Source organism: Antedon mediterranea, chromosome 9 (genome assembly GCF_964355755.1).
Source record: "Antedon mediterranea chromosome 9, ecAntMedi1.1, whole genome shotgun sequence".
Taxonomy (NCBI): Eukaryota; Metazoa; Echinodermata; class Crinoidea; order Comatulida; family Antedonidae; genus Antedon; species Antedon mediterranea.
In genome coordinates this window covers 21,738,648-21,763,072 of record NC_092678.1, presented here as the reverse complement: position 1 = coordinate 21,763,072, position 24,425 = coordinate 21,738,648, and the positions used below count along the sequence as shown (strand labels likewise).

The 24,425-nt window shown below is 33.4% G+C and overlaps 2 protein-coding genes, 1 long non-coding RNA gene, 4 other non-coding genes and 1 pseudogene across 7 annotated transcripts in view; 2 read left to right on the top strand and 6 right to left on the bottom strand.

Moving 5' to 3' along the window:
• Window positions 1–6,697, bottom strand: part of LOC140059041 (sarcospan-like) — a 29,934-nt gene extending 23,237 nt beyond the window's left edge. The window contains exon 1 of the mRNA XM_072104857.1: window positions 6,585–6,697. The gene's annotated coding sequence lies outside the window, so the exon portion shown is untranslated. The remainder of the gene's footprint in view (window positions 1–6,584) is intronic.
• Window positions 6,698–7,254: 557 nt separating this feature from the next.
• Window positions 7,255–7,360, bottom strand: LOC140059642 (U6 spliceosomal RNA). The gene has a single exon (XR_011847248.1). It is a non-coding gene; the product is annotated as a U6 spliceosomal RNA (small nuclear RNA).
• An 863-nt stretch (window positions 7,361–8,223) lies between these two features.
• Window positions 8,224–10,572, top strand: LOC140059498 (uncharacterized). Its single transcript, XR_011847206.1, has 3 exons — window positions 8,224–8,342; window positions 9,481–9,527; window positions 10,015–10,572. It is a non-coding gene; the product is annotated as an uncharacterized lncRNA (long non-coding RNA).
• Window positions 10,573–11,285: 713 nt separating this feature from the next.
• LOC140058318 (uncharacterized) lies at window positions 11,286–14,014 on the top strand. Its single transcript, XM_072103881.1, has 5 exons — window positions 11,286–11,341; window positions 11,555–12,498; window positions 12,764–13,014; window positions 13,122–13,373; window positions 13,462–14,014. The coding sequence occupies exons 1-5, from the start codon at window positions 11,308–11,310 to the stop codon at window positions 14,012–14,014; spliced, it is 2,034 nt and encodes a 677-aa protein (XP_071959982.1). The 5' UTR covers window positions 11,286–11,307.
• An 849-nt stretch (window positions 14,015–14,863) lies between these two features.
• On the bottom strand, window positions 14,864–14,920 carry LOC140059643 (U6 spliceosomal RNA; annotated as a pseudogene).
• A 2,771-nt stretch (window positions 14,921–17,691) lies between these two features.
• LOC140059640 (U6 spliceosomal RNA) lies at window positions 17,692–17,798 on the bottom strand. The gene has a single exon (XR_011847246.1). It is a non-coding gene; the product is annotated as a U6 spliceosomal RNA (small nuclear RNA).
• Window positions 17,799–19,663: 1,865 nt separating this feature from the next.
• Window positions 19,664–19,770, bottom strand: LOC140059639 (U6 spliceosomal RNA). Its single transcript, XR_011847245.1, has one exon. It is a non-coding gene; the product is annotated as a U6 spliceosomal RNA (small nuclear RNA).
• A 1,851-nt stretch (window positions 19,771–21,621) lies between these two features.
• LOC140059637 (U6 spliceosomal RNA) lies at window positions 21,622–21,728 on the bottom strand. Its single transcript, XR_011847243.1, has one exon. It is a non-coding gene; the product is annotated as a U6 spliceosomal RNA (small nuclear RNA).
• Between the last annotated feature and the right edge of the window lie 2,697 nt (window positions 21,729–24,425).

The following is a 24,425-nucleotide window of genomic DNA, read 5'->3' as shown; positions in this document are numbered from 1 at the left end:
TATTAGTTTATGGTACAACGATACATTTAAAAAAATCTATATTCTATACTGTACTATCATTAATTAAAATGTCAACTCCCTCTGAATAAAATAGACCTGTCCAAGAGGATTTAGTGTTTTTTGGACAAGTGATTATTTTTTTATTATCTTATTATCCAGCATTTTAAATAGCATTACAAACCGCATTGCGAAAATATTAAATATTCTAAATTTAATATAATTTTTACAATAGACAGGAAATAATAATAATAATAACTGGTGAATGTTTTAAAGTGTTACAGTATTTATATTGAATATCAATATTAAAAATATTAATACATATTTTACAATGTTATAACTAATCATATGGCCAACTATAGTAACAAATATAGATTATAAACAGCATAAACAAGAAAATGTGGAGCACAGTGATAATTAGAAGATGCTTGACATGGTGTGGACACCTTCTTCGTCTAGACTCTTAATGTCTATGGCACGCCAAGCTGTCATTTATTCGGAAACAAAGATATCTTAGTTTTAAACTAAGATAGAGATATCTCTATTTAAAAGTAAGATTTATCTCTATTTAAAACTAAGATATCTCTATTGCTTGAATAAATGAAAGCTTGGCGCGCCATATGTAATGTAATACGACATTTATATAGCGCTATTTCATGAAGATCAGAGCGCTGTGGACTTTAATGTTACACCTTTTCAACAACATTCTTCTCCACTAAGGGTCACATTGTGTCATCGGCAGCCAACTACGCCGCCATTACGTCTGTCCACGACAGTGTGTGTGTGTGAACTAGTACACCGTGGTAACCCCCTACTCGTCTCGAAAGATGTACTAGATTCTTTAAAGTGCACACAAGCAATATGCATACACTGGACCTACGGTTTATAGTCCGCAAAGAGCTCTATCCAAATCAATCAGAAAATCAAGAGACCATGAAGAAGACCCCAAACCACATGGATAAAAATTTTAGAAAATGATAAGAAAAGAAAAATAGATACAGTGAGTCTATGCACACTTAGGCCAATAATCACTCTGATTGGAGAAGGTTTGTTAAGAGCGCTATGTCACAAGACATTTAGCATTCGTGATGATTATAACTTAACAGACATAGAGAAACTATAAACATTGCACTGAACTGGAAATCAAAAAAATGTATAAATGGTGAAGACAAGAAAATCAAGAAAAAAAAGGCCACCCCAAACAAGATTCAAACCTAAAATCTTCTGCCAGACATGTACTAAACTATTTACCACTGCAGCTTCCATGGTATGGTTCAAATTTGATTGGATTGATATTATTTTACATCCTCTGCAATGTATAAATATACATATAGTTTCAGATTCAGTAATAAAGGATAGGAAATGGGGGAAGAAGACTAAAGCTCTGTTCGCATTGATCCAATATAAAATGTTTCTTCAACTGCTTTTATGACTTGTTGCCATAACCTATAAGCGTCAGTTCATACTAATTCTAATCACAATATTATAAGTTAAAGCCTGTAATTTTGTATGTTGTATTATTATACCATCTGCGAGATTATCATCATTTGGCCACGGGCAAGAAGCTACAATTGATGCAATTGATCGCTGATTACAAAGCCACATATTAAGTTATTGTAACATCATCACGTTGTTCACTGTACATCCTTACACTGTTGCTAACTATAAGTGAACAATGATATTGTTGGTTTATGTTGTGGTTCTGAATTTTTACTGGTCAGATTTAATATACTGTACTATAGAGTAGAACCACAAGGACACGTTAAGGACACAAGAAAATGTTAATACTAAATAGAGGTTTCCATTGAATAAAGGTTGGCTGTAGTGATATATATTGAATTTCATTCTTATCATGTAAAAGTGTCCCCTGAATACAATGTACCATAGGAGTGTCTCCCTTAAAATATGGGTCTCTTCCTTAATATGGAAGTTCTCTGAATAGGGTGTCTGCCTTTAATAGAGGTATCCTGTGAATAGGGGTGTCCTCTGAATATAAGTTTCTACCTTAATAGGGGTGTCCTCTGAATTGGGGTGTGTCCTCTAATAGGGGTTTCCTCTGAATAGCGGTGTCGCCCTTAATAGGGGTGTCCTCTGAATAGGGGTATGTCCCTTAATAGGGGTGTATCCCTTAATACCTGTAGGGGTGTATCCCTTAATAGGGATAACTCTAAATATGGTATCTGAAAGGAGGAGTTCTACTACACATTTATAATAAATAATAATTTTGATATTAAGTAGAAGTATGGTTACAATTCTAAGATGTAAAATAAAAAATCAATGCATCGGGAAAATAAACTTTTTAAGACTCGAACCTACAACCTCTATACCACAGACGGCGGTATAAATGTCACCACAGATACAATAACTAGATGTTAAGCAGAAATATGGTTACATATCTAAGGATAATTATGACAAATTAACAGTTTACAGTACCTTTAGTTTTAGACACTAAACTTACTTAAAATCAACGCATCCACAAAATAAAACTTCCTCTGGCCTGACTCGAACCTACAACCTCTAGATCACAGTACAGTAGATAGTGGTAAATGTCAAATCACCACAGATAAATTTCACAATAAGTACTATCTTGTACTCTAGTTGCCGGCATGTATCATTTAATTAATCAATTTAATTCACTACTTTTGATTTCGCATTTAAATATCACAACCCACACAATGACAAACAGCTAGTGTACCAGCAACAATATTCCAATAATCCCACGCCAGTTTGATTACGGCAAGAAGCCTATACAGTTACTAATTTAAAAATGGAATATTACTGTTCACCGTGTTAGTTCAATGATCATAGATGGGTTATAATGAGCTATTAGGCCCACGCTACTATGTTTAAACTCAAATTGCTATAGTGAGTTCAACACAAGAAATATTCGTGAAAATATCTTTGACAAAAGTGCATGCATATTGAGTTTTTACCTACTGTACAAAAAGAGATTGTTACTATAAACTTAAAAAATCTAGAGTACTTTACTTAAAGTTAATTAATTAATTTTGAGAATTATTTAGGGTATAAGTTTAAATGGAAATGAATGGGCTATGTTTCAAACAAGCTTCAAAGAAAAAGCCCACTTTCAATCTGTCTAAAATTACATCATAATCATAGTTTGAAAGCAAAAAGGTCAGCTATTAGTTCTAGTATTGAATATGTTCAGTACATTCAACAAATTTCAATTTCAGTTTTCTTGTATCAAGACAAGAACATGTGTGAGATTGTATTGGAAATGAGAAGGATCCACACTTAGTAATAGACCAGCTTTCTAGCATTTCCCTACTACCGAACTGAGAATACTAACAAGATTTATGCATTTTTTCATAGTCTGTTTTTTTTACTATTTGAACAATTATATACAGTTAATAATAACAGGAGCAACAAACGATCAATAAATATTAATGGGTTATAATATTTTCTATGATTGAACATGTTCTATGACATCAATATTTGATATCAACATTTGAACTACAAAATCAGAATTTTTCAAAACATAAATCTTGTCTACGATATCAACATTTTCTACTACAATGTTCATAAATAAAATTCTTCAACGATCAGTTAACAACTCTAAAATTACCACAATAACAACATACAGTATCCCTCAGAGATGATTATAAATTTTTACACTATGACAAATACGAGTAATGGTCAATGCAAAATTAAAATGCATTCAACGACGCAATACTATTTAACGTATTTTGTTAAGATACGAGACCTTGAGGCACAATTTGACGTAGATCAAACACATTGCAACAAAGCGCAAGCATATCATTTTCCGTAGAAGTGTACCATGCCATGCTCATGTATTTCATTATATTCCAGATAAATTTTTCATAAAATAAGAAAATATTTCATTCCGCTGACTCACTCTATACAGCAATAAAAATAATACAGTTTTGAAATTACAAAACCAGACGACACATTTTAATTTGCATTTATGCTAATAACTTTGGCATTTAAAGGGTAGGCTTCTGTACATACAGTAGCTTGTCAAAAAGTACTATAACTTATATTAAATTATCTTATCTCTTATTATATTATTGGATCTCTATTTATAATATGTCTTCTTTATAGGCCCTGTTTTTGCCGCCAGAAATATACCGTCCGTATGGTATTTTTTTGGCATCAGAAATGGGTCTTATAAAAATATACCATATTTTACCGTCATTACAGTATAAATAATTCATTTGTTTGTGGATATTATACGGTATATTCCAATATGTATATTTTGTAACTCATTTCTGCTGCCTTAATATACCATATATTTCTTTACCAATGACACAAGGTGACCTTTGGGGGTTTTTTTGCTTTAAAAAAATTCCTCCAGCATATGTTTTTGGCAAGCAAGAGTCAATACTTGGACGGGGGTTATAAACATTTATGCCTTACAAATGTGATGTGGGAGGGGAGGAGGGAGGAACGGAGGACTCAAAAAGGACACCACAGTTTAAAGTTAATAGTTGGTGAGATTACAGTATACTCGGATTGCATTGGCAATAAAAACTATAACAAATTCAGGTCTTGTCTTTTAATTTCAGGCAAGCAAGTGCGATCACTCACCTAACACACTCCTAAACTGCCCTTGAGGAGTACTGCGATTTACAACACGCCTTAATAATTTGGTAAACTTCCACACACAAACAGCACACCTACAGCACCCCTGAATGTATTGAGGAGTGCAATTTATAGCACGCCTATGATTTTCAAAGACAAGGAATTTTAAACCAGTAGCTAGCTTTAAACAAATGGTCTATTGTTTGTATGAATTACTATTACTCATTCATAAGTTGTTCAAGGTGTCTAATTATGATTATTATTGAAAAACCTTGAATGATAATAAAACAGCTGCAAGGCTAAATGCAAGATGCCACAAAATGATCATTGCTCAGGAGCAAGACCTTCTACCACCAGAAATAGTTTAAAATACTAAAAAAAAAACAAAATACAAAAATATTATACATTTGAACCTACATTGAACAAATAAATGTTTTTTGAACTTGAACGTTCAGTAGGCTGGAAATTTGGGGAAAATTCGGGTTGAGAAAGATACTTTAGATTATAATAAATCTGTCTAAAATTAAGTCTAGCCTCTGTCTACACTATAAAACTAGTTTGACAAAAAAAGTGTGATGTGATCATGGTAGCGATACACCCAAATATGGTAGTGATATGACATCATCATGTCCATATATGGGCACATCACATTTTTTTGTCACATAAAGTTTGATAGTGTAGAACTTTTATGGATGGGATAATATTCAAGCATAGGATTATTCTCGATAAATTATTAATATACATCTCATTATTAAAGAATACGTGGAGATATTGTATAATATTAATATTTTTTAAATAACTACAACCCATTGCCAATATAAATAAATGTGCCTATCTTTAAATGTATATCATTGCATATTATTATTGAAAATTATTATAAAATTGGTGTTTTGTTCACAGGATAAACTTCTTAATGTTTAATCGAAAGGTTGACTAGAGAAAGGCACATGTTTAGTTATTGAATGAGAGTATGATTCTATTCTTACCAATGTCTTAAGGTTTTCACGCTGCTGCTTTAGCCCGCTACGTCCCAGGAGGATGACTCATTAAGAAACCGAAAGTAAAGCAGCAGTTATATATCTAAGGTTGACAGTTTTGCTAAAATGTATACTCAACTGTAATTTAAAAAATGTCTGGGAAAGATTGGGAACAGTTGAATGAGAAATCCCAAAGCATTTGTGGTATTTATGAGTCCCATGATATTATATAATTCCTGTCAGATGATACTTCACATTTGAATGAAGTATCTAGGCATGATGAAGTGACCCCCAGACTTGACCTTAGCAATAAAATAAACTAAAGTGACTGATATGAAACACAAACTCTGTAACAAAAAAATAATATTTGTTCACATATAAAAAAAGAAAAGAAACGTTTAATTATAACTCAAAAACCATTGTCTGACAGACAATTTAAGTATTTTTTGCATTAAATTACATTTTTTCAGGTAAAATAACTATTATGTGTCAATAAAATGACACATTCAAACACAAATTTGAAATGAAAGATATTTTTCAGAGGGACAATATCTTTAAAACTGTTACGTCAATAAGGGAGCAGCGTTTTTTGTAAGAAATATTTCATGTTTAAATATGAAAAAGCGTGGATATATAGTATGCCAGCAGCAATCATGGAGGTGTATCTAATTTTATGTCTAGGCCCTGTGGAACGCAACCAACCCCGGAATCTATTCTTGTTTAATAGATATGCCTATATTATTTTAATGCATTAATTGATACTAAGACTTAAAGAGTAACAAATTAATACCATATAGTATAGCCTCTAACTACATTTTTTCTATAAAAATAAATAAATAAAATACAAAGCATTACCAACACTAACTTCTACACTACTATTACTGAGACATTCCGAAGCCCTAAACCAAATTGTTCACAAGCACCCAACCGATTCCATCTTCGACTGGGACACCAGCCCCCAACAAGACAGTAACGGAATCTAAATAAGAATCAGCTTACTCTTAGCCTAACACGACCGACTACACTCGAAAAATAACAAATACTTACATTGAAATAATGCATATTTCACATAAATACTCCCACAGAGATTAGCTGTGACCTTTGAAAATCACAATGGTGTAATTAAATGATTCAATAAAAATACGTTTCCAAATTTTCCCGGCAAGAAACCTTGCTAGCAGACGGTAAAATGTTTACAACTACACTGTTTACATTCTGAGCAAACTGAAATTGTAAGAACGGAGAACAAATATAGAGGGCGACATTGCTTATTTTGTTGTTGTCAGAAATAAAAGTGTGAAATGTAATATTTTCAGTAGTTTTTCCCAACATGTATGCGAATGATATGCAAATTATATGCCAATATTGCAAAAAAAAACATGAAACTTGGTTTGGTATCTCATAAATATAAACAAGTTATGACTGGCACATTCTACCAATGATTAACGAAACACTCGTAGTGACAATTCTATAATTTAAACACAGTGAACACAATTTTAGAACCGTACAACAAACGAAATTCTACTTTTTATCCTAAATTTGGCACAGATAGATTAATACATTTATCCTTATTGATATTTAACAAATATATTAGTATTAAATCCATAATAATGACCGTTTTAAAAATGATGTGATGAGTCCCTGCTACAAAACAATTTTATATCAGTTTTTTTTCAATTTTTCTAGAAAAAAAAATCATTATATTATTTTTTTATTTAAAAATATGGAACGCTTCACGATTTTGCGTGTCATCCTTGCACAGGGGCCATGCCATCGCCTCATAAATTTAGTTTATATTACATCTAATAATAACAATGATTATTATTATTTATACATCTAATATCTACTGTCTTTTAAAAGATGTCATTTAAATATGAATAGAAAACACAAAAGTAACTTAGTACAAAGCAGCAAGGCTTGTATTTAAATTCTTTTGTTTTTATGCATCAATTCTTTTTATTTGCATATTGGCGGCGTGTCTTCTCTAAAACAATGCGTATACTCGTTACGTCGTGTACTTAAAGCTCAGGTACAGGCATGAATTTTAAATATAATATCATGTTAATTGTACATAGTAAATAATACATTACACTAATAATAAAGAGATGAAATCTGTTGTTATATCCTGGGGTTAATTTGTTAATGAAAAATACAACAAACACCAAAAACTGAATTCAATTTTTCGAAACTGAGAAAAGTTGCTACAGTAACTAAAAGTAACTGGTGATTGGTCAATTAGGTGTATCTTGGATTGGTCTATTATTATAAAACAATTTTTGTTAACAGTTATTATTCTACCAATTCCTGAATATATAATATATTATATATTAATTAAAATGAGTGATTTCTTTTATTGATGTTGTAAAACAATAAATGGATATTTATTCATTTCACACTATGAATGATTTAAATTCACTAAACACTTGCTGAATAATGAATCAGTCCAGTTCTCTTCACTTATGCAAAGTTTAGTTTGTTCAATTCATGATTCAAATGTTAACCAATCACAGACGTTCACTGCAAATTGAACTGGTTATTGACCAATCAGGTCATGATCACAGAAAGTCAGTGTATCAAAAGTTAACCTATCAGAGCGCTGAAGAGTGACGTAATGTAACTTTAGACTTTTTCAGTGTTGTGAGGAAGGAAACAGAGAGGTTTTTCCTTGAGATTTTGATCAGATTTTTCTGTGACAACATCTCGTTCTAAACTCTCTCAGAATTCAATCATTTTTCTAAGCGCAATCCGATTTGAAGTGACCATCTAGAAGCTGTATTATCCTGGAACCGTGTGCTTGTATTCAAGGTAAGAAGAAATTTGATTTTAGTCAACAAACGGGCATTTAAAATATGGCCAAATATATGACCAGCTCCGCGAGAGACGTGTGATCGGTCCTGATGGCCGTTCGCTGCCTGGCTGTCGGCCGCGCCCAGACCTAGTACGGCCGAGTACGTCGCCTTAATTAGTTTTTTTGTAAAAATTAATACATTGTGTGCGTTGTTTTCTGTTAGTGTATTTTTTGTTATATTTTTGTTTAGCCTACAAATTCAATTACATTAAAAATGAATAGGCCGTTTTTCTTAGTTAGCTGCTATATAGGTAGGAGGCAAACAAACAAAGAAGAGGCCTAGCTACTAGGCTAGAATAGATAGATATAGATATAAGTTAGGTCTAGCCCTCCCCTAGTCTATATGTGAGAGACTGAAAGTGTTCTTCTCCTTTTATTGTTTAGTTTTTTTTATATATATAGTTTGTTTTTAATGTTGTGTACCACATAGCTTTTAATTGCATTTTAACATTTACTTTTAATTTGATTTATTTATACATCCTGTATATATCTTTTTATTTAACCTTCACTTTTCTAGCTAATGGATTTTAAGAATGTTAATAACTAACAGAAAACCACATTAATTCTCTTAATCCTAATTGGTCAGATGAGATGGGCAAAGCCCAATATTATCATGCACTGACCACATTATTAACACACTCTTTTCTCAACTAGCTACACCGTTTATGTCTTATCAAATATTGTATATTGTATTGTTTACTTTATACAATTAGTAGTTTATTTTACCGCTGATAATTACTAAAGTAGTTTATTAAGTAAATGCAGTTAGTTTAATATTCAAGGTCTTATATACCACAGGCTAGATAAGGTATGTAAACAAAGACAGCTGTCATGTATCAAGTTATCTTAATCCCTAGAATTTAATTATAATTACTTATAACATAAGTCTTGTAAACACCATTTTTTTTTCTGCAAAGTTTATATAACACTACTAACATCAAATTTATTGACTGTATGTAAGTAGAATAAATTTATACAATTAATTAACCTTTTAGAATTATGTTTTAGAATAGAAGTAGCTTTATGTAATGATTTTATTAAAGTATTATTAACATTTTACAATGGAATAAATATTCAATGTGTTTTTATATAAAGGTCTTATATACCTACACCTCATAAACTTTGGGCATAGGCTAGATAAGGTATGTAAAAAAAGACAGCTGTTATGTATCAAGTTATCTTAATCCCTAGAATTTAATTTTAATTAATTTAACATAAGTCCTGTAAACACCATTTTAACTTCTTTTTGCAAAGTTTATATAACATTACTAATATCTAATTTACTGGCTGTAAGGTAGAATCAATTTATACAATTATTAACCTTTTAGAAATATGTTTTAGAATAGAAGTAGCTTTATGTAATAATTTTATTAGTATTATTAACATAACATTGTTTCAATTAATAAACATATTAATAATTGAATAAATATTCAATGTGTTTTTATATCAAGGTCACATATATAATAATTATTACCAGAGTTTATTGCACCCAAATTCATGGTGCACCAACAATGACAAAAGAAAGTAGTTTATTTTTAAATTACTTTATTTTTAAATTTTTCATTATTATTATTAAATTATGTGGTAGCTCTAAGTAATCTATATTTTTCTCTTTTTACCACTTATTAGCATTCACTTCAACTGGCTTTTCACCGAGTCATCAATATTTACGGTAACATTTTCTTTTGTTTATACTTACTTTGTTCACATACATTTTTGCACGTGATCTGTTTTTTTTTTTAAGTCTTGCAGGTTTTAAGATGTTGAGACCAATCTTTCAGCGAAATGAGAAGGGTGTCCTGAGACTGGGTGATACAACTGCTGCAGTAGTATTCAGCAGGTCCAAAAAGCAATCGACTCGCAAATGCCTACTTCCTGATGAAGTACATCAAGATGCCTTGAAGGAAGTATGCATTCTGGGAGGAGACACCAAAGACGAATGTGATATTTTGGGTTGCTACAAACTTCAGCTCGGCAAATACCAAGGGCAATCATTCAAGTGGATAGTCGAAAATGTCCTTGGATACGCTGCATATTTGGTGACCCAGGTGTCAAACGAAGCTCCGAGTACGAGTCCACTCAGTTTGAACAAATTCAAGTTCAAGAAGTACTTGGAGTCTTTTCCTGAGGGCAAAGAAGCCATAGCTATGAAAGAGAAAGAACGCCTCGGGAGAACCCGACCAACTAGACATCAGACATCACATTCTCAGAGTCAAACTCAACCTCTTGGTAAATCAGTTTTTGCTTTTCGTCAGCCACCATCCACTGATGCACCAGGTAATTTTTTTTTCTAATTTCTTTTGTTTCAATTAACTTTTTTAGTCCATTTTTTGTTACTTAATAATTTGAATTTTTTTTTTCTATATTTATAGTGTACTAAATGTATTTGGCATAATTGGTAAATATATGTGGTAGAAATTAATATAGAAAATATGCTTTGTTTGCAGTATCTCTTGTAGTTAGACAAAACCCTGTCTACTTGTCATGTTTTTGATTTTCTTTTGATTTTGTACTTTATGCATTAAAAAACAAATTAAAAACAACATCTATTATTAGGCCTACAGTGTTAAAAACTACTGTTGATTTACATAATTTCTCATATTGTAAATGTACTTGTTTTCTCATGTATTTGTACTTGTTTTCTCATGTATTATATTTATACTCTTGTTTAGTCATGTATTCATCTTGTCTGAAGATGTTTTTTTTTTCATTATTCACTGTAAGCTTTACCTGCACCTTTATTAACATTCCGCTACTGATGCATTATGTAAACTGCTACATGTATTTTTGTTTAAATATTAAAAAATGCTATCTGTGTAAAGAACAGGTATTTCTGTAGATTTATTAATGTTATTAACACATTTCTTTGACAAATTGATTAACCTAGCCCAACCAAGTGCATCCACAGAACCTGCTAATACTATGCCTACGACAGTCTCTTGGTCAAAGGGGCATGGTAATTATTTATTTATGTTTTGTTTATTTTGAAACCAACATTTCAGTTTAATGTATGATTAGTGTATAATTCAGTTGCTGACTGGCTGACTGAATTCATTTTACATGTGTTATTCATTTAGTTAAAAAACATGTACCATTTAATGTTATTTAATTTGGTTAAAGGATTTATTTGATTGTATTGTAGAAATTATAGTGTCCAATTTTATTTCAGACTGCCTTGTACAAGAAGGATGGAAACAGACTTTGTCCGAGATTGACCAAGAGTGGATTTCCAAAGCCTTATTCAAGGAATCAAAGAAGGGGACTGCAGAGTTGGATTCTACCAAACTCAAGCAAATGTGGTTCGACCCACCACAACCGGATCCGCTCTGCAAGAACATACCAAAACCCAGAAGCTACTTCGGTCATCGTCTCCTTCTTTGGATGCTTCACAAGATCTGGCTAATCAAGCTAGTCTGCACTCGACCAGGATGCAAGAGCCGCCCACTCACATCTGCCGGTCTCTACAGACACGTTCGTCTGGTCCTGGACTTAGACTGCCACTACATACTCGCAACAGAGTACCTGGAGTGCCCTAATTGCCACGCAAAACAAATCGGCTGGAGCAACAACATATTGGAACAACTTGATTTAGCACATCGACTCCAGTTCCCCGCTGTGCTTTCGTACCGCCTAGCATGCGACAACCGGGTGTTGCAGCTCCTCAAGCACCGCGGATTCGGCAACAGCCCTTCGCAGCTTCACCAACAAGTCTTGGAGCAACATATAAGACGGTGGAATGAGAGAGTGGCTCTCTATTTGCAAGATTGCAAGACGTTCCGTGATGCTCGTGACACTGACAGTGTTCTTATTACCGCACCAAAATTCGACCAGGTATCAGAAATGATCCCAGTGCCCTCTGTCAAGTGGTTCCTCACTCAATTTTCAGATGATGAAAGTGACGATGCAGACTTCGACGAAGATGTGTACACTTTCGATGTTGACGTAGGGTATGATGACATAACTCAACCGGACTACGAACCTCCATCACTTCGCCGATTGGGTGGACGTCATCATCGTGCGCCTCCGGAAGTTAGGCAACCCTCGCCGATCCCGCAGCAGCCTCCATCATCACATGGTAGTGATGCTAAAGAAGACGCAGCTCTGATCGACACTGTAAGTAGTTTTTTATTAAATCAATATTATTATATTGTGTATATACATATATTTTGTTTGTCTCTTCATTTTTTAAGGAACTTGTTTCTTATATAACCCTAATATTTGAAATGAATGACTGTTGACAATGAGTTAATTACTGTTCTGTTCTGAATTTAAAGCTATGAAGATTTCTATTTTTTTTATTTTTCCCTCTTCCCTGTGAGTGTCAAAAATATACGGAAAACATTTCAAAAAATTTAATTCACATTAAAAACAATTACAGGAGCTTGAGGATTCTGCAGGACCGGACAACATCTCAGGGTATGCAAAGGTAGAAGCCCTGGCTGACTGTCTATTCCAGTTCAAAGGAGACAGTGGGGTCATAAGTAAAACTCAAGCCGAGCAGATTACACAGCTATGGAACAACCTCAAACCTTATGACAAAATCATCAAACGACATCAAGATTACCTGTCCAAGGGCAGGTTCAAAAGGAGTAAAACGACAGTAATCCCAGGTGTCGAAAGCACTAGACGGTAAGACAGTTTCCTACTTTTTGTTCAATTTGTTGGTTGATGTGATGAATGCGAGTTGATGTTAATTTAATCAACTGTTAATACAATATTCTTTTTAAATATTACAGATGCTTCTTGGGTCAAAACACCGGACCAGCCCAATGGCCAGACTGTAATCGGTACATGGAGTGCCTTATAACAAAACTGTGTGAAGCCTACAAATCTACCGTCATCTCAGTCGGAGGCAACCGATCGCAGCGCTGGCCCCTTATCGTCAAGGGATACAAGAACATCCGTCGCAAAGTGCTAACGAACGGACACCTTTCGTCGTTTGCTCCGCTTCAGTTGATGGAGATAAACCGTACCACACTGATACAGTGGTAAGTTTCTTACTTTTTGTTTCTGTGGTGGTGGTGTTTTTGCTATAAATACAATCTCATTTTCAATTATTTTGCTTATTTTCAACAGGTACAACAGAACATCGAAGAAGCAAGAGCGGCAAGTCTTGGAATCTGGCATATCTGCAACCAAACCCAAGCTTGTCACCTCTAGAGCCTTGCCCGAACCTTTGATCAAGCCAGCAGTGCTATACACGTTGACGATCGCTCCATCATTCACATTTGTCCTGCCAGAGAGCACTGTTGGGCAAGCGACAGTAAGGAACAAAACGTCAATTCCAGTTCCACCAGGCAAGATGGCAATACCACCACTACCTTCTACGTCATCTGCCCCTGCAGCCAGTAGCAGCAGCAGCCTTCCTGTAGAGAGACCGATACCTAGAAGCGTCGCCTACTACAGGAAACAAGCAGCGAACAGAATAGCTGAAGGTAAACAAGTAAAACGCTACAAGCCAAGAACATCAGTGAGTGTTTGTTCTCAGTGCAAACAACCGAGACTGATGGAAAGCCACGCTCAGTATTTCGGGACTTGGTATTGTGCTGCTAAGTCAAATCAAACCATGGAAGATTGGAAAACTGCTATGGCTGCTCAACGTCGCCTCCGTAAACAGCAGAAGAAATAAATTCTGATTTTGCGGAAATAGTGTGTGTATGTGACAGAATTTAGCCGAGTGTCTGGCCAACTTTGTTGCTACTGTGGCGTGGCATCTTCGGGTGTCGGACAGTACAGCCAGCGATCGCCAACACCGAATACTGGGCGGTGTATAAAAACCTGGAATGGGTGTCCCCCGTACACCCGAATTTGGGTATGTCGTGTCTGTAATACCCTTGGTGGAGGAAATGCCATCAAAACTTGGAATCAATTCTGCGGAATTGATGTCCAGTCACTGCACGACACTATAAAAAAGTTTTTAATGCTGCCGAATGCAAAGAGCAATGATTAAAGTAGTGAATTCTGTAATTTGTAAAAAAATAATTAAAGTTTATTATTATAATTACCTTTTAGATGATTAACATTAATTTACTCTCAAATCACTGCTCTTTGTATTTGAAGGTCCCAAGCCCTTACAAAAAAGCAGAGGGAAAACTTTTTAGAATAACAATAAATTAATAAATATATTTTTGTTGGTTATATTAAAAAATCCTAGTTACAATACATTTTCAACAAAAAATCTTTGTACTATAGTACAGGGTATGTTTTGTTGTTTAAATAAATAAAATAAATCCTGGTTACATAATATTCCTACCAATAAAATTAATAAAAGCAGTGTTTAGCCTGCTATCTTTTGTGTGAGAAAACTTTTCTTAAATAAAAATAAATAATTATTTTTAATTACTGTATGATTTTTGTTGATTATATTAAAAAATCCTAGTTACACATTTTTCCAACAAAAAATCTTTGTACTATAGTACAGGGTATGTTTTGTTGTTTAACCTGTTACACAATAAACCTACAAAAACAATTAGTAAAAATGCTAATCTTCTCTGTATTGTTCCAATTTTAATATATGTACTGCATAAGCAAGTACATTTATACCAGAAATTATGACTTCTATATACTCGTTAACAAATGTTAATTTGAAATATATAAATGTGAATTTGGGTGAATGCGATTCTTCTAGGTAAAACACACAAATGAATCGTGCAATTTCACATAAGCTTATTGCCTCATAAATTTAGTTTATATTACATCTAATAATATTAACAACTAGAGGGTACTCCGAGAGTACAAACCTCCGCCTACTGTAAAATTCCCCTACATAAAATGCCCCCTGAATATTTTTTTTTTTACATTTTTTTTTATTAGTTCTAAGTGTAAATATGTTAACTGCACACTACAAAGTTGTGGATGACAGTGTGATGTAATGGTTATGTATCCAGCCTCTCACAGTTGAAATCGCTGGTTCAAGTCCCACTGAGGGTTTTTTTTTTTTTTTTTTTTTTTTTTTTATTTCTTTTTTTTTTTGGTGGGCCTTGATCTTTGACCCTGACCCTTCAAAATGTAACCACAATTATATGATGTGTCATTGATCATTGTGGCTAAGTTTGGTGAGAATCGGATCAAAACTGTGGTCTCTAGGCAGTAAAATAGTTTTTTTGTTAGTTATGACCTTGACCTATGACCCCTCAAATTCGAACTCGTCCGAGCTTTTTGGGCATAGATCATTGTGTCCAAATTTGGTTAGAATCGGATAAAAACTGTGGCCTCCAGGCAGTTCACAGACACACACACAAACACACAAACACACACACAAACACACAAACAAACACACAAACATACAGGGGAGAAAACATAACCTCCTTGGCGGAGGTAATGATGGTTTAATAATATATATTATTTATACGTCTTTTGTACCTTAAACCATGATATTCACGTCCTAGTTCAGATGCGTCTGGAATAAATTATTATTTTTAAATTACATTTTTATGCTAATTTATTGCTGAAAAATACATCAAACACCAAAAACTGATTCAATTTTTGGAAACTGAGAAAAGTTGCTATAAAGCCCCTTTCTCACAGAGTTGTGTGCCAGGAATATTGCGGGAATATACCATTACCATGCCGGTATGGTTTTCTGTGAGAACGGGTCGTCTTGGCATCATGCCGGCACCATGCCGGCATCGACATGACCTGCTTTAGACCTAGTAATATTCTAGGGATATTCCCCGCAATGCCAGACGGGCATTCTGTGAGAACGTATTGCCGTTATATTCCGGGGTTCCCCGTCGAGGCTTTGACACCTTGCGCAGTCAAGTGTATCACTTTGGCGCCTATTCAATTCAATTAACAATAATAATGTGGAACTGGAGGGATAATGAGATAAGAGAGCTGCTTAAAATAAGGGGACAAGAAGAAATTTGTAGCATAATCTATATAGGCCGCTAGGCTAGGCCATTAGCTCTTTGTTTGTTGGTGCCTGACCTTTCGTCGCCTTGTAAATTGTAGGCCTACAGCCTTCTAAGGTGTTTTACAGATTGCCGATGACGGCAAATTAATTGCTATACCTGTATAATATATGCACAATATACTGTACATAGCATGTATTGCATAAATATGCTATAAAGGAAGATAATAATCTGTAACTTAACATTCGCCGCCATATCATCGCTAGACAAAAATAATAACAATAAAGGACGCCCTCAATAATTATTTTGTCAGAGACTTTTTATTGGCCGAATATGCCCGACTCCTTTCTCACAGAAAGCCGGTATATACCGGTTATATTTCCGGCACGATAGTCCGATGAGAATGGGTATATGCCGGTAACGATACCGGCACGACGCCAGCACTGTACCGGTATATTGCAGGCACATCTGTAAGAAAGGGGCTTAAGAGTAACTAGCTAAAAGCATGGAGGTATGCTAAAAGTAACTGGTGATTGGTCAATTCAGAATATCTTGGATTGTTCCATTATTTTAAAACACTTTTTGTTAACAGTTATTATTCTACCTATTCCTGAATATGTAAATTTTATTTTCAAATGAATGATTTTTTATTGATGTTGTAAAAGAATAAATGGATATTTATTCTTTATTGATGCTAAAAATTATGAAATTTACTCTACACACCTGCTAACTAATGGATCAGTCCAGTTCTCTCATTTGGCGAGGGGAAATGCTATTCTTCTCTGTACAGTGTTCCAATTTGAAAGTTTGTAGGGCCTAACTACCTAAGCTAGTATATTTATAGCAGAAATAACGAATTACATATAGACGTTACCAAATTTCAAATGACAATATATGACTGTGTCATTTTATTAAGGATATGTATAATTTATATCAGTTGGTTACAGTCAGTCTAGTTTTTGATAGTATTATTTTTACAACAAAGCTAAAGAATCTGAAAGCCAAGTCGACAGCCCGCCCTCTATTATGAGAAAACTTGTTCATAATCTTTGCTGTTGAATTGAAATGGTACTGATATCAATAATCATTATTTTTACGTCAATATTTAGAATAATTTCTAATCTTTATTAATTTTTAGTAATTAAAATATGATATTCTTTAATTAATTGTTGGTTTAAACATTCAAAAGGTTTTAATTCTATAATTTAAACTTCAAACACCGTAAACAAAATTTAAGAACCTAATAACAAACAAAATTCATCTTTTTATCATAAATTTAGCACAGAGAGATTAATAAATTTACTCGTTTTGATATTTAACGGATATATTATTATAAAACCCCCAATAATAACCGTTTTAACCATGATGTGATGAGTCTCTGCTGCTAACAATTTTATATCAGTTTTTACTCAATTTTTCGAGAAACAAAATTAATATAATGTTTTTAAAAATTAAAAATATGGAACGCTTCACGATTTTGCGTGTCATCCTTGCGCAGGGGCCATGCTAATCTTCTCTGTATCGTTCCAATTTTAATATATGTACTGCCTAAGCGAGTACATTTATACCAAAAATAATGACTTCTATATATCCGTTAAACAAAATTTACTTTCAAGTATATAAATGTGAATTCGGGTGAACGCGAGTCTTCTAGGTAAAAAACACATTACATGAATCGTTAAGCAATTTCCCATCAGTTTATTGCCTCATAGACTTAGTTTACATAACATCTAAAAATAATAATAATGATTTAATAATATATATTATTTAAACGTCTTATACCTACTGTCTTTTAAAAGATGTCATTTAAATATGAATAGAAAATTGACACAAAAGCAACGAAGTACAAAGCAACAAGGCGGCACCACTTGGATTTAAATTCTGTTGTTTTTATTCATCAATTCTTTTTGCTCTCATTGGCGTCGCGTCTCTAAAACAATGCGATTCGCTTCGTTGTGTACTTAAATTCATTTTGGTAGACCACTGAAACTTTGGTCCAACTTGAGGTTTTAAATTAGAGGTAGACTATGTCTTATTAATTGTCTTTGATTTATCATAATATATAATACATTAGACCAATACTTTTATTGTTTGAAGGTTTGCATGGCGAAATCAAATGTTGATGATATAAGTTTGCGGTACACCACGTATGTTTAGTTCTGAAAAGATTCTCACTCCTGAGGACGATCAAAGCATATTGATCGAAACGTCGAGAAACTCAACAATTCTTTTCAGAACCAATATACGTGGTGTACCGCAAACTTATATCAACCCTAATACTTTATAATAAAGTGATGAAATATGTTGTTATATCTTGGGGTAAAATGGTATTACAGTAGGCCTGGTATTAAACCATTGTATTCACGTCCTAGTTCAGATGCGTCTGGAATAATTTCTGATTATTTAAATTACTTTTTTATGCTAATTTGTTGCTGCAAAATACAACAAACCAAAAACTATTACATTTTGGAAACTGAGAAAAGTTGCTACAGTAACTATAACTAATTGGTGATTGGTCAATTCACAATATCTTGGATTGGTCCATTATTATTAAACAATTTTTGTTAACAGTTATTATTCTACCTATTCCTGAATATATTCTATATTAATTTTAATTTTTTTATTGACGTTGTAAAAGAATAAATGGATATTTATTCTTTATTCATGCTAAAAATTATGAAATTTACTCTACACACCTGCTAACTAATGGATCAGTCCAGTTCTCCCATTTGGCATGGGGAAATGCTATTCTTCTCTGTACAGTGTTCCAATTTGAAAGTTTGTAAGGCCTAACTACCTAAGCTAGTATATTTATAGCAGAAATAACGAATTACATATAGACGTTACCAAATTTCAAATGACAATATATGATTGTGTCATTTTATTAAGGATATGTATAATTTATATCAGTTGGTTACAGTCAGTCTAGTTTTTGATAGTATTATTTTTACAACAAAGCTAAGGAATCTGAAAGCCAAGTCGATAGCCCGCCCTCTATTATGAGAAAACTTGTTCATAATCTTTGCTGTTGAATTGAAATGGTACTGATATCAATAATCATTATTTTTACGTCGATATTTAGAAAAATTTCTAATCTTTATTAGTTTTTAGTAATTAAAATATGATATTCTTTAATTAAATGTTGGTTTAAACATTCAAAAGGTTTTAATTCTATAATTTAAACTTCAAACACGTAAACAAAATTTAAGAACCGAAAAACAAACAAAATTTTTCTTTTTATCCTAAATTTAGCACAGAGAGATTAATAAATTTACTCGTTTTAATATTTAACGGATACACTATTATAAAACCCCCAATAATAACCGTTTTAACCATGATGTGATGAGTCTCTGCTACTAACAATTTTATATGAGTTTTTACTCAATTTTTCGAGAAACAAAATTAATATAATGTTTTTAAAAATTAAAAATATGGAACGCTTCACGATTTTGCGTGTCATCCTTGCGCAGGGGCCATGCTAATCTTCTCTGTATCGTTCCAATTTTAATATATGTACTGCCTAAGCGAGTACATTTATACCAAAATAATGACTTCTATATATCCGTTAAAAAAAATTTACTTTCAAGTATATAAATGTGAATTCGGGTGAACGCGAGTCTTCTAGGTAAAAAACACATTACATGAATCGTTAAGCAATTTCCCATCAGTTTATCGCCTCATAGACTTAGTTTACATAACATCTAAAAATAATAATAATGATTTAATAATATATATTATTTAAACGTCTTATACCTACTGTCTTTTAAAAGATGTCATTTAAATATGAATAGAAAATTGACACAAAAGCAACGAAGTTCAAAGCAACAAGGCGGCACCACTTGTATTTAAATTCTGTTGTTTTTATTCATCAATTCTTTTTGCTTGCATTGGCGTCGCGTCTCTAAAACAATGCGATTCGCTTCGTTGTGTACTTAAATTCATTTTGGTAGACCACTGAAACTTTGGTCCAACTTAAGGTTTTAAATTAGAGGTAGACTATGTCTTATTAATTGTCTGTGATTTATCATAGTATATAATACATTACACCAGTGACCAATACTTTTATTGTTTGAAGGTTTTCATGGCGAAATCAAATGTTGATGATATAAGTTTGCGGTACACCACGTATGTTAGTTCTGAAAAGATTCTCACTTCTGAGGACGATCAAAGCATATTGATCGAAACGTTGAGAAACTCAACAATTCCTTTCAGAACTAATATACGTGGTGTACCGCAAACTTATATCAACCCTAATACTTTTATAATAAAGTGATGAAATCTGTTGTTATATCTTGGGGTAAAATGGTATTACAGTAGGCCTGGTATTAAACCATTGTATTCACGTCCTAGTTCAGATGCGTCTGGAATAATTTATGATTATTTAAATTACTTTTTTATGCTAATTTGTTGCTGAAAAATACAACAAACCAAAAACTATTACATTTTTGGAAACTGAGAAAAGTTGCTACAGTAACTAAAACTAACTGGTGATTGGTCAATTCACAATATCTTGGATTGGTCTATTATTATTAAACAATTTTTGTTAACAGTTATTATTCTACTTATTCCTGGATATATAATATATATTTTATATTTAAATAAGTGATTTGTTTGATTGATGTTGTAAATGAATATTTATTCTTAATTCATATTAAAAATGATGTAATTTACTGTACACACCTGCTAAATAATGGATCAGTCCAGTTCTTTCCTTTGGCGAGGGGAAATGCTATTCTTCTCTGTACAGTGTTCCAATTTGAAAGTTTGTAGGGCCTAACTACCTAAGCTAGTATATTAATAGTCGTGTACTTAAACTAGACCACTAAAACTTTGTTCTAACCCGAGGTTTTAAATTAGAGGTAGAAATACGTTTTATATTAAGTGTTTATAATAGTATAAAAGACATGTACACAGCAAACGCTTTAATCAGAAAGTTTTGACTCCTTAAATCTCCGGTCCGTGATTCCTAAATTTATAGCCCGCCCTCTCTTTCTTGTTAAGATATAATTTTAGAAGATAATTCGAATTTTAATTACTTTTTATTACTTGCCATATGCTATTCTTTAATATTAATGCTGGCTAAATATTCAAAAGCAATTTTAACTCTATTATTTTGTTTCGAACACGGTGAAGAAAATGTAAATATTTCTTTTCATGGCTGTTTTACTTTATCATTTTGATTTAGCTTTTTTTCGCTTTTTTTTTTTGTATCTCCATTGAGATCCAACCACTGATACACACAGCATTGTCATTTTTTCAGTAATTTGCCTTTGGATTTATATTTATTAGTGTAAAACACATAATGCTAAACGTTTTAACTATAAAACTATCTTATATCTGTTTTTCTTCAATTTTTTAGGGAAAAATATTAATTTTTGTTAATAAAAATATGGAACGCTTCACGATTTTGCGTGTCATCCTTGCGCAGGGGCCATGCTAATCTTCTCTGTATCGTTCCAATTTTAATATATGTACTGCCGAAGCGAGTACATTTATATCAGAAATATATAGTTTAATATAGTGCTTGACAGATGGCTTAATAAAATAAGTAAGTGTCGTTCTAGCTAACTATTTTTTCTATGCAAAATGCCTACTGATAAAGTACAAAATATCTTTAAAATATCTATACAATATTTTAAAATACAAAAATTATATAGAAGGGAACATGATTACTGATATATAAAAAGAAGATCGAATAGTCATTATATTAATAAATTATTTATATTTTGCGCGTACATAAGAGTGAATATAATGCATATTCATGAGCGGATATCCTTTGTGGCGGCGCGATCAAGCGTGTAATATAACATTTGAACAAGAGAGGGCGGGCTATTTCTATACTCAGTTAAATAAGTTCCTATCAAAATCAACAATAGTATTATAAATGGGACCTCTTACTGGAATATACTATAATGTTGTACAAATCCAAAGGCAAATTACTGAAAAAATGACAATGCTGTGGGTATCAGTGGCTGGATCTATAAAAAAAAAAGCGAAAAGCTAAACCAAAACGATAAAGTAAAACAGCCAGGAAAGTTAGCAGAGCTTTCTGGCAACAATAGCCCTTCATCAGTGCAATATACTATTGTATATATATACACTGAGTCTTTACAAAAATTGTATGAGGCCTTGACTATATGCTGCTAAAAGAAACCTTTTTGCCCGTTCGGACGTAAAAATTTACACATGTAATGGTCGCGTGTTTTTAGATGAATTAAACCAGTTGTTTAAAAAACTCAACCGCAAGCTCATTAATCACAAGATAAGGATCAATTTGACCTTACTAGTGTAAAAAGATGCACGAAATACGACCTTGCTAGGTACATTTTTTAGTTTGCAGTGTACATTTTTCATCTTCCGAAATTTACACATGTCTGCTTTATCAGTGATATATGGACAGTCTTCGGGGAGTTAGCAGTGTAATAGATATAAATAACCATCCTCCTAGTAGGATGGGCGTACATGTCGTGTTTCAAATGAGTTACAATATCCCTTTGTGTTTACCGCCTAGTGACACGCTTATCTCCATGGCAAAAGTTGGCTGCTCTGCCTCAAAGTTATAAATAGACTCCGTCCGTATAATCCATCAGTCCATAATCTATAAATAAACAAGGTCGTACGTATCGTATTTCACATGTGTTTCACCGCCTGGTGACACGCTTATCTCCATCGCAGCAACAGTTGGCTACTCCGCCTCCAAGTTATAAATAGACTCTGTGCGTACCGTATAATCCATCAGTCCATAATCTATAAATAAACTAGGTCCTACGTATCATATTTCACTTACAATATCTGTTTGTGTTTCACCGCTGGTGACACGCTTATCTCCATCGTAAACAACAGTTGGCTCCTGTTATTATTGGCTACTCCAGACTCCGTGCGTACCGTATAATCCATCTAGGTCTTACGTATCATATTTCACATAGTTACAATATCTATTTGTGTTTCACCGGCCGCCTGTACTGGTGACACGCTCTCTCCATCGCGCAACAGTTGCCTGTGCTCCGCCTCCAAGTTATAAATAGACTCCGTCCGTATAATCCATCAGTCCATAAGCGTGTTCCGTATCATATTTCACATAGTTACAATATATATTTGTGTTTCACCACCTTCCATCTCCATCGCAACAGTTGGCTGCTCCGCCTCCAAGTTATAAATAGACTCCGTCCGTATAATTCATCAGTCCATAAGCGTGTTCTGTATCATATTTCACATAGTTACAATATCTGTTTGTGTTTCACCGCCTTCCATCTCCATCGCAACAGTTGGCTGCTCCGCCTCCAAGTTTAATATAAATAGACTCCGTGCAGGATGGTTTGTTTTTACATGACCTTGTAAGTCTTTCCTTATTTTTTATTCTTCCAGTTATTTATAGTTTCTAGTCTCCTTCGTTTTAATTCTTTTACTCCATTCTTCTTGTTTTGTTATCTCGTATATTTTCATGTTACACACTCTATTTTTGTTATCTATTTTAACTTGCTATAAATAAATTAGGGCGTATATTTCAATATCCCTGTCGTGTTTCACCGCCTTATAACCTCAAACGTTAGGTGCTCCACCTACAAATAGACTATGGGCGTGTACAGTCCACCCACTACTAGCTAAACAAGGGCGCACGTACATATTGTGTATCGCAGTTGTATTCACCGACCTATAGTTTATAAATGCTTTCTGCGGCCAGTGGCGGTATCCGGCTACTAATTTTCAGCCTGATTTGCATGATTATCTCATAAAATACATTGTTTAATACAGCAAAGTCGCCTTCAACTCCCCTTAGCCAACCCTCCAAATGTGCCAGATTGAGGTTTGTCCAAATTAACCTAGGTGGTACTTTAAGGCATGATTAATGACCCCAAAAGATGGCAAGTTATCTGGATACTTGCTGTCCGCATGCGATATATTTTTAACACTGGCAACAAAACCTTATCTACAGCAGACGGACGGCCAATCACAATTCGGTATCCTGTAACACGGCTGCCCAATCATAATGAGGCCCCGCCTACTTCAGAACTTTATAATGGATGGGATCGACAGTGACGTTATATTTTTGTTGTTATCCACGTGATGGATAACAAATCGCAGACAGTTGTTGGGAATCAGGGAGATGTAAATGATATGTTGTTTACACTGAGAAAAAACACAGGCAGCATTTCGTCCGGATTTCGAGAGCTGGAATCATATTTTTTA

Excerpts from the sequence above, each read along its gene's own strand:
- LOC140058318 (XM_072103881.1), top strand. The coding sequence starts at position 11,308 with ATGCCTACGACAGTCTCTTGGTCAAAGGGGCATG. Across the intron at positions 12,499-12,763 it reads ACGCAGCTCTGATCGACACT|GAGCTTGAGGATTCTGCAGG; the intron begins GTAAGTAGTTTT and ends AAACAATTACAG. Across the intron at positions 13,374-13,461 it reads CGTACCACACTGATACAGTG|GTACAACAGAACATCGAAGA; the intron begins GTAAGTTTCTTA and ends TATTTTCAACAG.